The 14,408-nt window shown below is 54.9% G+C and overlaps 1 protein-coding gene across 1 annotated transcript in view; it reads left to right on the top strand.

Moving 5' to 3' along the window:
* The window catches only part of LOC133358797 (uncharacterized), a 59,817-nt gene that overhangs the window by 19,352 nt on the left and 26,057 nt on the right, over positions 1-14,408 (top strand). The window contains exons 3-6 of the mRNA XM_061577245.1: positions 3,138-3,208; positions 5,202-5,319; positions 5,839-5,934; positions 13,495-13,587. Of these exons, the coding sequence (XP_061433229.1) occupies positions 3,138-3,208; positions 5,202-5,319; positions 5,839-5,934; positions 13,495-13,587 (378 nt within the window). The remainder of the gene's footprint in view (positions 1-3,137; positions 3,209-5,201; positions 5,320-5,838; positions 5,935-13,494; positions 13,588-14,408) is intronic.

Raw genomic sequence — 14,408 nt, forward strand, 5'->3', positions numbered from 1 at the left:
ACAAGCGGAGCGCCGGGTGGCTAAAACAGCGAGTTGGCACAGTAGAGGGCACAGGTGGTGCATCGGCCACTCATCTCAGTCAGTTGACCCGTGGCACCTGCTGGGTCTGCCCCGTGACCTCCTGCCAGCGGGCGTTCAAAATTTCACGTGGCCTTAACGTGCACCTAGGCCTGGCACAAGCGTCGTGGTGACGTCACCGCCACTTAGTGGCGAATGGCGGTTGTTATTGATGTTGAGTGTTGCTGTGATGTGTGCCTCTGCGTGTGCCTCTGCGTGTGTTTGTGTAGCCGCATGCCCAGCCACCGCCTACCCAAGCAGCTTCTGTAGAGGGGGGAGGGGGGCTAAACGAGTGCGGCACGGGCTGGAGAAGAGACGGAGCTGACGCCGTACAGGAGGACGTGGAGCTGAGTGGACTTGCCGAAGAGCGGTACCAGCGGTGTCAAGATCGGCCTCTGTGGAGGAGGCTCGTGAAGGACGTTGCTGCTGCTACTCGGCAGTTTGAGGCAGTCGCCCTCCAGCAACAACGGAGGGCAGAGGAGCGACGTTCACAACAGCGAGCGGAGTGTCAGGTGGCTAAAGCACAGCAAGTTGGCACAGTAGGGGGCACAGGTGGTGCATCAGCCAGTCAACTCGGTCATCTCGGTCAGTCGACCCGTGGCATCTGCTGGGTCTGCCCCGTGACCTCCTGTCAGCAGCGAGCCTTCGACACTTCACGTGGCCTCAAAGTGCACCTAGCCTGGCACATACTCAGTGACACACTCACACATACTGAGTCACACACATATCTACACACACACATCTACACACACAGTCACACACATCTACACACATGCAGTGACACACTCACACAGTTACACACTCACGCCTACACACACTCCACACCTAAACACACTCACACCTACACGCCTACACACACTCACACCTACACACACACACTCACACCTACACACACTCACACCTACACACACACACTCACACCTACACACACACACTCACACCTACACACACACACTCACACCTACACACACACTCACACCTACACACACACTCACACCTACACACACACTCACACCTACACACACTCACACCCACTCACACCCACACACACTCAGACCTACACACACTCAGACCTACACACACTCAGACCTACACACACTCAGACCTACACACTCAGACCTACACACACTCACACACACCTACACACACTCACACCTACACACACTCCACCTATACACACACCTACACACACTCACACCTACACACACACTCACACCTACACACACACACTCACACACACCTACACACACTCACCCCTACACACACTCACACCTACACACACACTCACACACACCTACACACACACTCACACCTACACACACACCTACACACACTCACGCCTACACACACACTCACACCTACACACACACTCACACCTATACACACACCTACGCACACACCTACACACAATCACACCTACGCACACACCTACACACACTCACACCTACACACACTCACACCTACACACACACCCACACACACCCGCACACACACCTACACACACTCACACCTACACACACCTACACACACCTACACACACTTACACCCACACACACTCACACCCACACACACACTCACACCTACACACACACACTCACACCCACACACCCCTACACTCACACACACACACACCTACACACACACACCTACACACACTCACACCTACATACACACACACACCTACACACATTCACACCTACACACACCCACACCTACACACACTCACACACACCTACACTCACACCTACACACACACACACACACACCTACACACACACACTCACACCTACACTCACACACTCACACCTACACACACTCACACCTACACACACACACACCTACACACACTCACACCTACACACACTCACACCTACACACACACACACCTACGCACACCCACACCTACACACACTCACACCTACACACCTACACACACACACACACTCACACCCACACACACACACACCCACACACTCACACACCTACACACACTCACACCCACACACACCTACACACACTCACACCTACACACACACTCACACCCACACACGCACACACTTATACACACGCACACACACACACACCTACACACACACACCTACACTCACACACACACACACCTACACTCAAACACACACTCACACACACACTCACACACACACACACCTACACACACACACCTACACACACACCTACACACCTACGCACACTCACACCTACACACACTCACACCTATCCACACTCACACACCTACACACCTACACACACACACACTTACACACACACACCTACGCACACGCAGTCACGGCTGCTCTGATGTCGATGCGAAGTGAGATGGTAGTTACAGACAACCACCAACACCGCCAGCAACAACAACAGCAACAACAACAACATCGCTACCAACAGCCCCAACAACAACTCTACCATCAGCAGCAGTCACCACTCGACCCACCACAACCACAACAACAACAGTCACCCCTCCACCCACCAATACCACAACAGCAGCAGCAGTCACCCCTCCACCCACCACAATCACAGCAGCAGCAGCAGTCACCCCTCCACCCACCACTACCAAAACCACAGCAACAGCAGTCACCCCTCCACCCACCACTACCAAAACCACAGCAACAGCAGTCACCCCTCCACCCACCACTACCAAAACCACAGCAACAGCAGTCACCCCTCCACCCACCACTACCAAAACCACAGCAACAGCAGTCACCCCTCCACCCACTACTACCACAACCACAGCAGCATAAGCATCACATGCAGGATCAGCTCCAGGGTCACCAGCAGCCTCACCAGCAGCCTCACCAGCACCAGCAGCAGCACCCTCACCAGCAGCAGCAGCCTCACCAGCAGGCTCACCACCAGCCTCACCAGCAGCAGCAGCAGCAGCCTCACCAGCAGCCTCACCAGCAGCCTCACCACCCTCACCAGCACCAGCAGCAGCAGCCTCACCACCCTCACCACCACCACCCTCACCAGCAGCAGCAGCCTCACCTGGCCGTGGTGGAGCGCGGCCGTGAGCTGTTCACCTTCGTCACGGCGGCCTCGTGCACGTGATCCGCACGCTGCAGCGGCCGCGCCGCGCGCGCTCCTCCAAGCGGCGCGTGAACCACCGCAGGTTCCTGCACAACCAGATCTGCAGGTGAGGTGGGGGGGTGGGGGGGTGGGGAGGTGGGGGGGAGGTGGGAGGAGGTGGGGGGGAGGTGGGGGGGGGGGTGCGGGGGGGGTGTGGGGGGTGGTAGGTGGGGAGGTGGGTGGGGTGGGTGTGGGGGGGGAGGTGTGGAGGGTGGGGGGGGGAGGTGTGGGGGGTGGGGGGGAGGTGGGGGGAGGTGGGGGGTGTGGGGGGGGGGTGGGGGGAGGTGGGGGAGGTGGGGGAGTGGGGTGGGGGGGTGTGGAGGGTGGGGGGGGGAGGTGTGGGGGTGGGGGGAGGTGTGGGGTGGTGGGCTGGGAGGGAGGGAGGTGGGTGGGGAGGTGTGGAGGGTGGGGAGGGGTGTGGGGGGAGGTGGGGGGAGGGAGGTGGGGGGGTGTCACACCGTGTCAACCCACACGGTCTACCCCGTATTCTTGTACAGGGACATTGAGTTTTCAGGTCCATACGGCGTTTCAGCCGTTTCAACACGGGGCAAATTTTTCCTAAATATCTATTTGTGTTTGTGTTTGTCCCTTGTGATGGGACTTTGTAGGATGAACGTTGAGATTTAGAAAGGGCACGGGGTGGCCAATAAGGTCTGAGTTGGTCTGTGATGAGGCAGGACATTGATAAGGGGTTGACAGCTTGGGGCAGAGAGATGGGGGGGGGGGGAGATGATCGATTCCCAGTAGCAGCAGCAGCAACAACGGATTGAGCATCAGCAAGGGGTGTCCACGCTGATGCCTCTGGGCTGCCCGCGAGGTCGCGCTCGAGGGCGGTGGAGTGGCGTCGCTGTGACCTCTTTGACCCAAACGAGAATCAACGCCGAGTCAGAATCACAGCGAGGGGTTCGGTGGCCCCGACTCAAGCCCCGTGAGCTGAGGAGCCTCTCGTTCAAGGGCAGCTCGCACGGTAGATAATCAGTGGGTGAGCGAGTGGGCGAGTGGGTGGGTGAGTGGGTGGGCGAGTGGGTGAGTGGGTGAGTGGGTGAGTGAGTGGGTGTGTGGGTGGGTGAGTGGGTGAGTGGGTGGGTGGATGGGTGGGTGGGTGGGTGAGTGGGTGAGTGTGTGGGTGGGTGAGTGGGTGAGTGGGTGGGTGGATGGGTGGATGGGTGAGTGGGTGGGTGGGTGGGTGGGTGGATGGGTGGGTGGGTGAGTGGGTGGGTGAGTGGGTGGGTGGGTGGATGGGTGGGTGAGTGGGTGGGTGGATGGGTGGATGGGTGGGTGAGTGGGTGGGTGGGTGAGTGGGTGGGTGGGTGGGTGGATGGGTGGGTGGGTGAGTGGTGGGTGAGTGGGTGGGTGGGTGGGTGAGTGGGTGGGTGGGTGGGTGGATGGGTGGGTGGGTGGGTGAGTGGGTGGGTGGGTGGGTGAGTGGGTGGGTGGGTGGATGGGTGGGTGAGTGGGTGGGTGGGTGGGTGTGGTTAGTGGGTGAGTGAGTGGGTTAGTAGGTGAGCGAAGTCGGCGATGATGCGGGTGAGTGGATGGGGGTGTTAGGGGGAGCGGTGGTGTAGCGGTTAGCGCTACGCTGCGCTACGAACCCGGCGACCCGGGTTCGATTCCCGCTCACGGCCAACACCGGTGACGATTATCTGAACCGGTCATGGGCCTCCTCCCCTAGGTCGACTCAGCCTCAAATGAGTACCTGGTGCGGTGTGTAAACATCGCCACTGGGGAGACAAAGGCGGCCGGGCGTGGTGCTAGCCACCCACCCCCTCGTGTGCCGTGCCGGCTTTGATAGGTGCTCGCTAACAGCACTTGCCCCGACAGTCTGTTAAGGCTACACGGGGGAATCTTTGTCTTTGTGTTCGTGGGGGTGTTGGTGAATCCACGCACCGCGCGCAGCCAACCGAATGGGCGGCTGACTTCGTGGCTGTGTGAGAGCGAGCGCATTGGCTGCGTGGGCGAATGAGACCCAAAATCCGAAGACTCGAAACCAGCGTCCCGAGTGAATCCCCCTGAGCCGATCATCTCCTCGAGACCGCGCGCCTCGCCACGTGTCTCTGCAGGAAGTACGCGCAGATGGAGGCAGCCAAGGCAGCCGGGGGTCGTGACCTTGACCGGCAGCGTGACCTCGAGGACGTCGCCTCGCTGACCCTCGAGACCGGGCGGCACGAGCAGGCGGAGGTCAGTGGCAGTGACGGAGGTCCTGGGGCGCAGTGGAGAGCGAGTGGCGATCATCCTGATGGTGGTGCTGATGACGATGACGATGATCGTCATCGTCATCCCCGTTCTCGTCGTGATCACGAGCAGAGTCATCAGCAGTATCAACGGCAAGATTATAATCAGCACCGTCAGCAACAGCTGGAGCTGCAGCAGCAGCAGCATCGTGAATATTATCAGCATCAGCAGCAGCTCCCTGACTACGATGATAGCAATCATCTCCATCATCATCTCCATCATCATCATTATCAGCAGCAGCATCTCCTTCAACAGCAACAACACCCCAACCACCACCAACACCACCACCAACAACTGCAGCAAAGTCATCTCCACCACCATCTCCACCACCACCGCCATCACCACCACCACCACGACCATCACGGCGAGCGGCCCGCGCTGGAGGCGGCGGCCTCCCTGGGCCCGGCCAGAGGCCCGCGTGGGCCCCCCTCGCCGCCCCGCGGGGCCCCCCCTCGCCACACGCAGAGCCCCCCCGGCTTCTACGGCGTGGCCCGAGCCTTTGCCCCCCACGCCGCCGCCGCCGCCGCCAACTCGGACAGCGGCTGGGACGCTCTGCCACCGGTCGCAAACGATGATGGTGGTGATGGGGGGGATGATGGTGATGATGGTTATGGGGGGGAGGGTGGTGATGGTGGTTATGGGGGGGAGGGTGGTGATGGTGATGATGGGGGGGACGATGAGGCGGCCTTGGCGGCGTTCGTCCCTTGCGGCTTCGTGCGCGGAGCGGCGCGCCGCGTGGCCGCCTGCTCCACGCCGCCCGGGGCCGCGGGGGCCGCTCGCCACGGCCTGAGCGCAAAGACAAAGGTCCCCCGGGTAGCCTTAACGGACCGTTGGGGCAAGTGCTGTTAGCGAGCACTACACCACAAAGACAAAGATTCCCCCGGGTAGCCTTAACAGACTGTTGGGGCAAGTGCTGTTAGCGAGCACTACACCACAAAGACAAAGATTCCCCCGGGTAGCCTTAACAGACTGTTGGGGCAAGTGCTGTTAGCGAGCACTACACCACAAAGACAAAGGTCCCCCGGGTAGCCTTAACGGACTGTTGGGGCAAGTGCTGTTAGCGAGCACTAAACCACAAAGACAAAGATTCCTCCGGTTAGCCTTAACGGACCGTTGGGGCAAGTGCTGTTAGCTAGCACTACACCACAAATACAAAGATTTTCCGTGTAGCCTTGACAGACTGTAAGGGCAAGTGCTGTTAGCGAGCACTTATGAAGGCCAAAACAACACGCTAGGGGGTGGGTAGTAGGAACCACGCCCGACCGCCTTTGTCTCCCCAGTGGCGATGTTTACTACACACCGCAGCAGCTACTCATTTGAGGCACCAGGACCGGTTCAGAATAGTCGTCACCGGTGGTGGCCGTGAGCGGGAATCGAACTCGGGTCGCCGGGTTCGCAGCGCTAACTGACGGTTTCAAATTGTGTGGTGGCCCCCCTCACTCCCTGTTGGTGGTGGCAGTGAGCACGTGGGACACTGAGACACGTGGGACACTGGGACACTGAGACACTGGGACACTGAGACACTGGGACACTGAGACACTGGGACACTGGGACACTGGGACACTGAGACACTGAGACACTGGGACACTGAGACACTGAGACACTGGGACACTGAGACACTGGGACACTGGGACACTGAGACACTGGGACACTGAGACACTGGGACACTGAGACACTGAGACACTGGGACACTGGGACACTGAGACACTGAGACACTGAGACACTGGGACACTGGGACACTGAGACACTGAGACACTGGGACACTGAGACACTGAGACACTGGGACACTGAGACACTGGGACACTGGGACACTGAGACACTGGGACACTGAGACACTGGGACACTGAGACACTGAGACACTGAGACACTGAGACACTGGGACACTGGGACACTGAGACACTGGGACACTGAGACACTGGGGCACTGAGACACTGGGACACTGAGACACTGACACACTGAGACACTGAGACACTGAGACACTGGGACACTGAGACACTGAGACACTGGGACACTGGGACACTGGGACACTGGGACACTGAGACACTGGGACACTGAGACACTGGGACACTGGGACACTGGGACACTGAGACACTGGGACACTGAGACACTGAGACACTGAGACACTGGGACACTGGGACACTGAGACACTGGGACACTGAGACACTGGGACACTGAGACACTGGGACACTGGGACACTGGGACACTGATACACTGGAACTCTGAGACACTGAGACACTGAGACACTGGGACACTGAGACACTGGGACACTGAAACACTGGGACACTGAGACACGGAGACACGTGGTACACTGAGACACTGGGACACTGGGACACTGAGACACTGAGACACTGGGACACTGGGACACTGAGACACTGAGACACTGAGACACTGGGACACTGAGACACTGAGACACTGGGACACTGAGACACTGAGACACTGGGACACTGAGACACTGGAACTCTGGGACACGTGGTACACTGACACGTGCTTCGAGGCCATTATTTGTCTGCTGTGAATGTCCACGCATCGACGACGACGATGCTGTGAAGCCACTCGCTGAGCTGTCGTCAGCGGTGTCCAGGCCGCGTCCGACACACAAGAAGTTGGTTTGGTGCTGTCTTTGTTTGTGTGTTTGGTGATTTGATAATCTTTCTTTATACTTTGCACTAATATCGTGGCGTTTTTTTGTTGTTGCGTTGATTGTTGTAACGTTTTTACCCCGAGCCCCGACTGGACATCTGTGATAAAAGCGCTTCATAGCTAATCGGATTCCTCCTCCTGCAGTAGAAATACATATTCTGATTTTAGTATCCATAATAGAGTTTGTTTTGGGTTAGATCGTGTGTTTATTGTTTGCATTCTGACTAGAAGTCTTGTGGTTAATGCAGACATGACTCCTTGTAAAAGGTGTCAGTTTGGTGTTTTAACATCCTATCACCTCTTTAGTTCTTTCGGTAAAGTCACGTAGAAGGGAAAAAATAAAGTAAAAAAAATTAAACATATTTTTTTTATGTAAAATACATTTTCTTTTATTATGTTTTCTTTTTTAAAATAATAAAAATAAAACATATTTCATATTTACTTATAAAATAAAATACATTTTATCGTATTATGTTTATTTATTATTATTTCCCTTCTACGTGACTTTACCGAAATAACCAAGAAGATGAATCCCTGCAGTCACGAAAGCTTTAAATCGAAATCTTATCACCTGTTTTGTTGCCAGAAAAAATGGTGGGAAACCCCTATTACCAAACTGTTTATCCGTATTCTTGTGCAGGGAAATTGAGTTAAACAACTTTTTATTTTTTGTGTTTCTCTACTTGTGATGGGTCTTTGTAGGATGAAAGTTGAGATTGATAATGTCACGGGGTGACCAGTACGGTGTGGATTGCTCTGTCACGATGTAGGGCACTGGTTAGGAGTTGACAGGTTAGTGGTGCTTGGTTCATGGTGATAGGCCGCAGGAAACTTTCATTGAATAAATTTTAAAGATTAAAAAAAACAAATTCTTGAACATCGTTGACTTGTTTATCTGTTGATTCGGGGTCCCCCTTGTGGCCGACCGGGAAATTATGCGTCGCGTAACGCTGCCACAACAACAACAACAGCAAGGACAACGACAATAACGAGAAGGACAACAACAACAAGACAAGAAGAAGAACAAGAGCAAGGACAACAAGAACAACGACAACAACAACGACAACAACAACAAGGGCAACAACAACAACAGTGACAACAATAAAAACAACAAGGACAACAACAGGAAGAACAACAACAAGGACAACAACAACAGCAACAACAAGAAGAACAACAACAAGGACAACAACAACAAGAAGAACAACAACAAGGACAACAACAACAAGGACAACAACAGCAACAAGAAGAAGAACAACAACAACGACAACAACAACAAGGACAACAACAACAAACAGAACAACACCCCCATCCTCCTCGTCTCCGCCTGGGTCAGCATCGAAGAGGGCCTCTGGACGCGCTCCATCCCACCTCCGAACCGCCCCCCGCGCTGTTTGCCGTGGCCCTGGTCCACCCGAGTTGTCCACCCTCTGCCACGAGTGGCATTGCCCTGGGCGCTGATGGAGTCGCTCACCCCCCCCGAGTTGTCCACCCTCTGCCACGAGTGGCATTGCTCTGGGCGCTGATGGAGTCGCTCACCCCCCCCCCCCCCCCCCCGAGTTGTCCATCCTCTGGCACGTGCGGCATTGCCCTGGGCGCTGATGGAGTCGCTCACCCCCCCCCCCCGAGTTGTCCACCCTCTGCCACTTGCGGCATAACCCTGGGCGCTGATGGAGTCGCTCACCCCCTCCCCCCGAGTTGTCCATCCTCTGCCACGTGCGGCATTGCCCTGGGCGCTGATGGAGTCGCTCACCCCCCCCCGAGTTGTCCACCCTCTGCCACGTGCGGCATTGCCCTGAGCGCTGATGGAGTCGCTCACCCCCCCCCCCCCGAGTTGTCCACCCTCTGCCACGTGCGGCATTGCCCTGGGCGCTGATGGAGTCGCTCACCCCCCCCCCCCGAGTTGTCCACCCTCTGCCACGTGCGGCATTGCCCTGAGCGCTGATGGAGTCGCTCACCCCCCCCCACCCCGAGTTGTCCACCCTCTGCCACGAGCGGCATTGCCCTGGGCGCTGATGGAGTCGCTCACCCCCCCACCCCCGAGTTGTCCACCCTCTGGCACGTGCGGCATTGCCCCTGGGCGCTGATGGAGTCGCTCACCCCCCCATCTCGCCTGTCGTCTCTCGTGGAGGTCAACCCGTTTCAAGGACCATGCCCACATTCCTATCAGAGCTTGTTATTTTATTATGTTTTATTTTTATTATTTTACTATTTCCATTCTACGTGACTTTACCGAAAGAACCAAGAAGATGAATCCCTGCTGCAGTCACGAAAGCTTTAAATCGAAACAGAGCATGTTTGTTTGAGACGTTTTCTTGCCACAAGCACGATGCGTGGTTAATGCAGACTTGTTCATGATGGCTTGCGATCTGCGTGTCTATTCATTGGACACCTTAACACAACTCCTGGATGTACTATTGCCGGAAAGGGTAAAGCCTATTATTATTATTCTCATTATTTTACTTCCATTTCATCATCTTGATACGGTACTGGCAAAAAAAGGAGTCCCGTAGATTTCAATGTCACAGCTGATGTCTGGTCGTGGCCTAATGTGGTGGTTTAGGGTTCAATCCGCGGGTCACGACTACATCGCGTCGGCTGCAGCACCCTGAGTATACACGCAAAGCTGTGTGTGCCATTCAGTATGCCATACACTAATACTACTAGGTTTTTTCGGTAAAGTCACGTAGGCAAAAATAAAAGTAATAATAGAAATAAAATAAAATATTAAATCACGACGTTTCGGAGGCAACACAAGTCTCCGTCATCAGGTGGGACCGTCACAGCTACATTTACTGCATCAAGTGAAAAATCCAACTTGTATTTAAGGGCTTGTCTGTTGGATTTTCCTCACTTGATACAGTAAATTTAGCTGTGACGGTCCCACCTGATGACGGAGACTTGTGTTGCCTCCGAAACGCCGTGATTTATTAATTTATTTTATTTCTATTATTACTTTTATTAATTTTAATTTTATTTTTTACCTACGTGACTTTACCGAAAAAAACCTAAGAGTATGAATCCTTGCAGTCACGAAAGTTTCAAATCTAGAATCCATACACTAATCTCTGTTTTCACCAGGCTGCAAGGCTCCACTGAGCTTCTAGATTTTAAGTTTTCGTGACTGCAATGATTCATACGCTTTGTTTTTTTCAGTAAAGTCACGTAGGTAGAAAGATTAAACTGAATTAAATGACGACGTTTCGGGCGCAACACAAGCGGCCTTCTTCAGGTGAGGACAACGTAGCGAAAGCACTCCGCTCAAGTGTGTCTCAGAGGTGGCTGTGACGATTTTAATTTTTCCACTGAGCAACTTAGTTATTTTTCAGAAGCGGCATCTGGCTATCGCAAATGATACCTCAACGAAAGTGGCTTCTCATCATCATCGTCGTCGTCGTCGTGCGAACGTAGAGCCAGCGAGCCCAATCACTCTGAACGCGTGGCGATGTCTGCTGTTGGCCTCCTCAACAAGGCCAAGGGCTTAAAATGACTGTTACACTTACTATAACATTTTATCTACATAATTTTATCTACATAATTACACCTTGTCATACTTACAACGTGTAATCTTATTTGTATTTTTGTATTTTAAGATTGTTTAATACGGCTAATTAACATTTTACATTCGCATTTTATAAGGTCTACTTATTCATAATTTTAAAGATTTTAGCCCTTTGGTATTACTTATACTTTGTAACGTTAGTATAGTTAGAGTGTATACCTTTTATATAAGTTAAGATTCCTACTTGTTCAATGTATGCACCGTCCCGCCATAGTGAATTCCTTGTTTGTGCAAACTTACATGGCGATTAAAACCGTTTCTGATTTCTGATTCTGATTCTGATGTCGATTCTAAACGTGGGAGGGAAAAACCGGAGGACCCAGAGAGAGGCAGACTCCAAATATACAGCAGCAGCAGCATGCGTCAGGGTCAGGATCGAACCCACGACCTCCTTCATACCAGACGAGGTAGTTAACATCTCCTAGCCACCGTGATGATGATGAGAGAGAGACAAGCAGACTCCAAATATACAGCAGCAGCAGCAGCAGGCGTCAGGGTCGGGATCCATCCCACGACCTCCTGCACACCAGGCGAGGTAGTTAACATCTTCCAGCCACCGTGATGATGATGAGAGAGAGAGACACGCAAACTCCAAATATGCAGCAGCGGGCGTCAGGGTCGGGATAGAATCCACGACCTCCTGCACACCAGGCGAGTTAGTTAATATCTCCTAGCCACCGTGATGATGAGAGAGAGAGAGACACGCAGACTCCAAATATACAGCAGCAGCAGGCGTCAGGGTCGAGATCGATGCCCACGCCCTCCTGCGTACCAGGCGAGGTAGTTGACATCTCCTAGCCACCGCGGTACCCACAGGTAAGCACAGGTAAGCCCAGGTAAGCCCACACATCGGATGCACCTTGAAGCCTTCATCAGCTCGCGGAGACCAAGGCTGCTGGGAGGGGTTCCAGGTGGAGGCCTCTGCCACACGGCAGGTGCCAATTACAAAGACAAAGATCCCCCGTGTAGCCTGCACAGACTGCTGGGGCAAGTGTCGTTAGCGAGTAGCAGCACCTATGAAGGCCGGCCCTGTGGCACACGAGAAGGGCCGGTGGCCAGCACCACGCCCGGCCGCCTTTGTCTCCCTAGCAGTGATGTTTACTACACACCGCACTCATTTCAGGCTGAGTCGACCTAGGGTAGGACCAGGACCGGTTCAGATAATCGCCACCGGTGTTGTCCGTGAGCGGGAATCGAACTCGGATCGCCGGGTTCGTAGCGCAGCGCAGCGCTAACCACTGCGCCACCGCTCCCCACGCAGCAGACACGGGCACACGTGGAGGGCGCCCCCCGGCGTGGCTGTGAGAGGGTGCGGGGGAGAGCGATTGGGAGAGCGACGGCGGAGAGAGAGAGAGAGAGGGGGGGGGGCAGGATGGAGACGCTGAAGGCGTGTTCGTGATTGGACCACGACTTTCATTCGGGCTGGAGCGGAGAGAGAGGAGAGGGGGGGGGGGCGAGACGGGGAGAGAGAGACGGGGAGAGACGGGGAAGAGAGAAACGGGGAGACAGCGACAGATAGACAGCGAGACGGGGAGAGGGGGAGAGGAGAGGGAGACGGGGAGAGGGGGAGACGGGGAGAGAGGAGGAGAGAGAGAGACGGGGAGAGAGAGAGACGGGGAGAGGGGGAGAGGAGAGGGAGACGGGGAGAGGGGAGGACGGGGAGGGAGACGGAGAGAGAGACGGGGAGAGAGGAGGAGAGAGAGAGACGGGGAGAGAGAGAGACGGGGAGAGGGGGAGAGGAGAGGGAGACGGGGAGAGAGAAACGGGGAGACAGCGACAGATAGACAGCGAGACGGGGAGAGGGGGAGAGGAGAGGGAGACGGGGAGAGGGGAGGACGGGGAGGGAGGAGGAGAGAGAGAGACGGGGAGAGGGGGAGAGGAGAGGGAGACGGGGAGAGAGAGTGCAACACAGAGAGAGAGAGGGAGGGGAGAGAGGCAGAAAGCTCTGGATTGTGTTCACAATTGACGCAGTCAGCTGTCAGCGCTGGCTCGAGGTGGCGTGCTCCTACACACAGGTGAGGCGTGCTTCTACATCGACACACACACACACCGGCGTAATCTAACACGACTGTTACCCTCTGTGCTGTGTGTATCACACACACACACATCGGTGTAATCTAACACGACTTTCACCCTCTGTGCTGTGTGTATCACACACACACACCGGTGTAGACTAACACGACTGTTACCCTCTGTGCTGTGTGTATCACACACACACACACCGGTGTAGACTAACACGACTGTCACCCTCTGTGCTGTGTGTATCACACACACACACCGGTGTAGACTAACACAACTGTCACCCTCTGTGCTGTGTGTATCACACACACATCGGTGTAGACTAACACAACTGTCACCCTCTGTGCTGTGTGTATCACACACACACACCGGTGTAGACTAACACAACTGTCACCCTCTGTGCTGTGTGTATCACACACACACACACACCGGTGTAGACTAACACGACTGTGACCCTCTGTGCTGTGTGTATCACACACACACACCGGTGTAGACTAACAAGACTGTCACCCTCTGTGCTGTGTGTATCACACACACACACACACCGGTGTAGACTAACACGACTGTGACCCTCTGTGCTGTGTGTATCACACACACACACCGGTGTAGACTAACAAGACTGTCACCCTCTGTGCTGTGTGTATCACACACACACACACACCGGTGTAGACTAACACGACTGTGACCCTCTGTGCTGTGTGTATCACACACACACACCGGTGTAGACTAACACAACTGTCACCCTCTGTGCTGTGTGTATCACACACACACACACACCAGTGTAGACTAACACGACTGTCACCCTCTGTGCTGTGTG

This window comes from Lethenteron reissneri, chromosome 63 (assembly GCF_015708825.2).
Source record: "Lethenteron reissneri isolate LAM-NWPU_2019-01 chromosome 63, ASM1570882v1, whole genome shotgun sequence".
NCBI lineage: Eukaryota > Metazoa > Chordata > Hyperoartia > Petromyzontiformes > Petromyzontidae > Lethenteron > Lethenteron reissneri.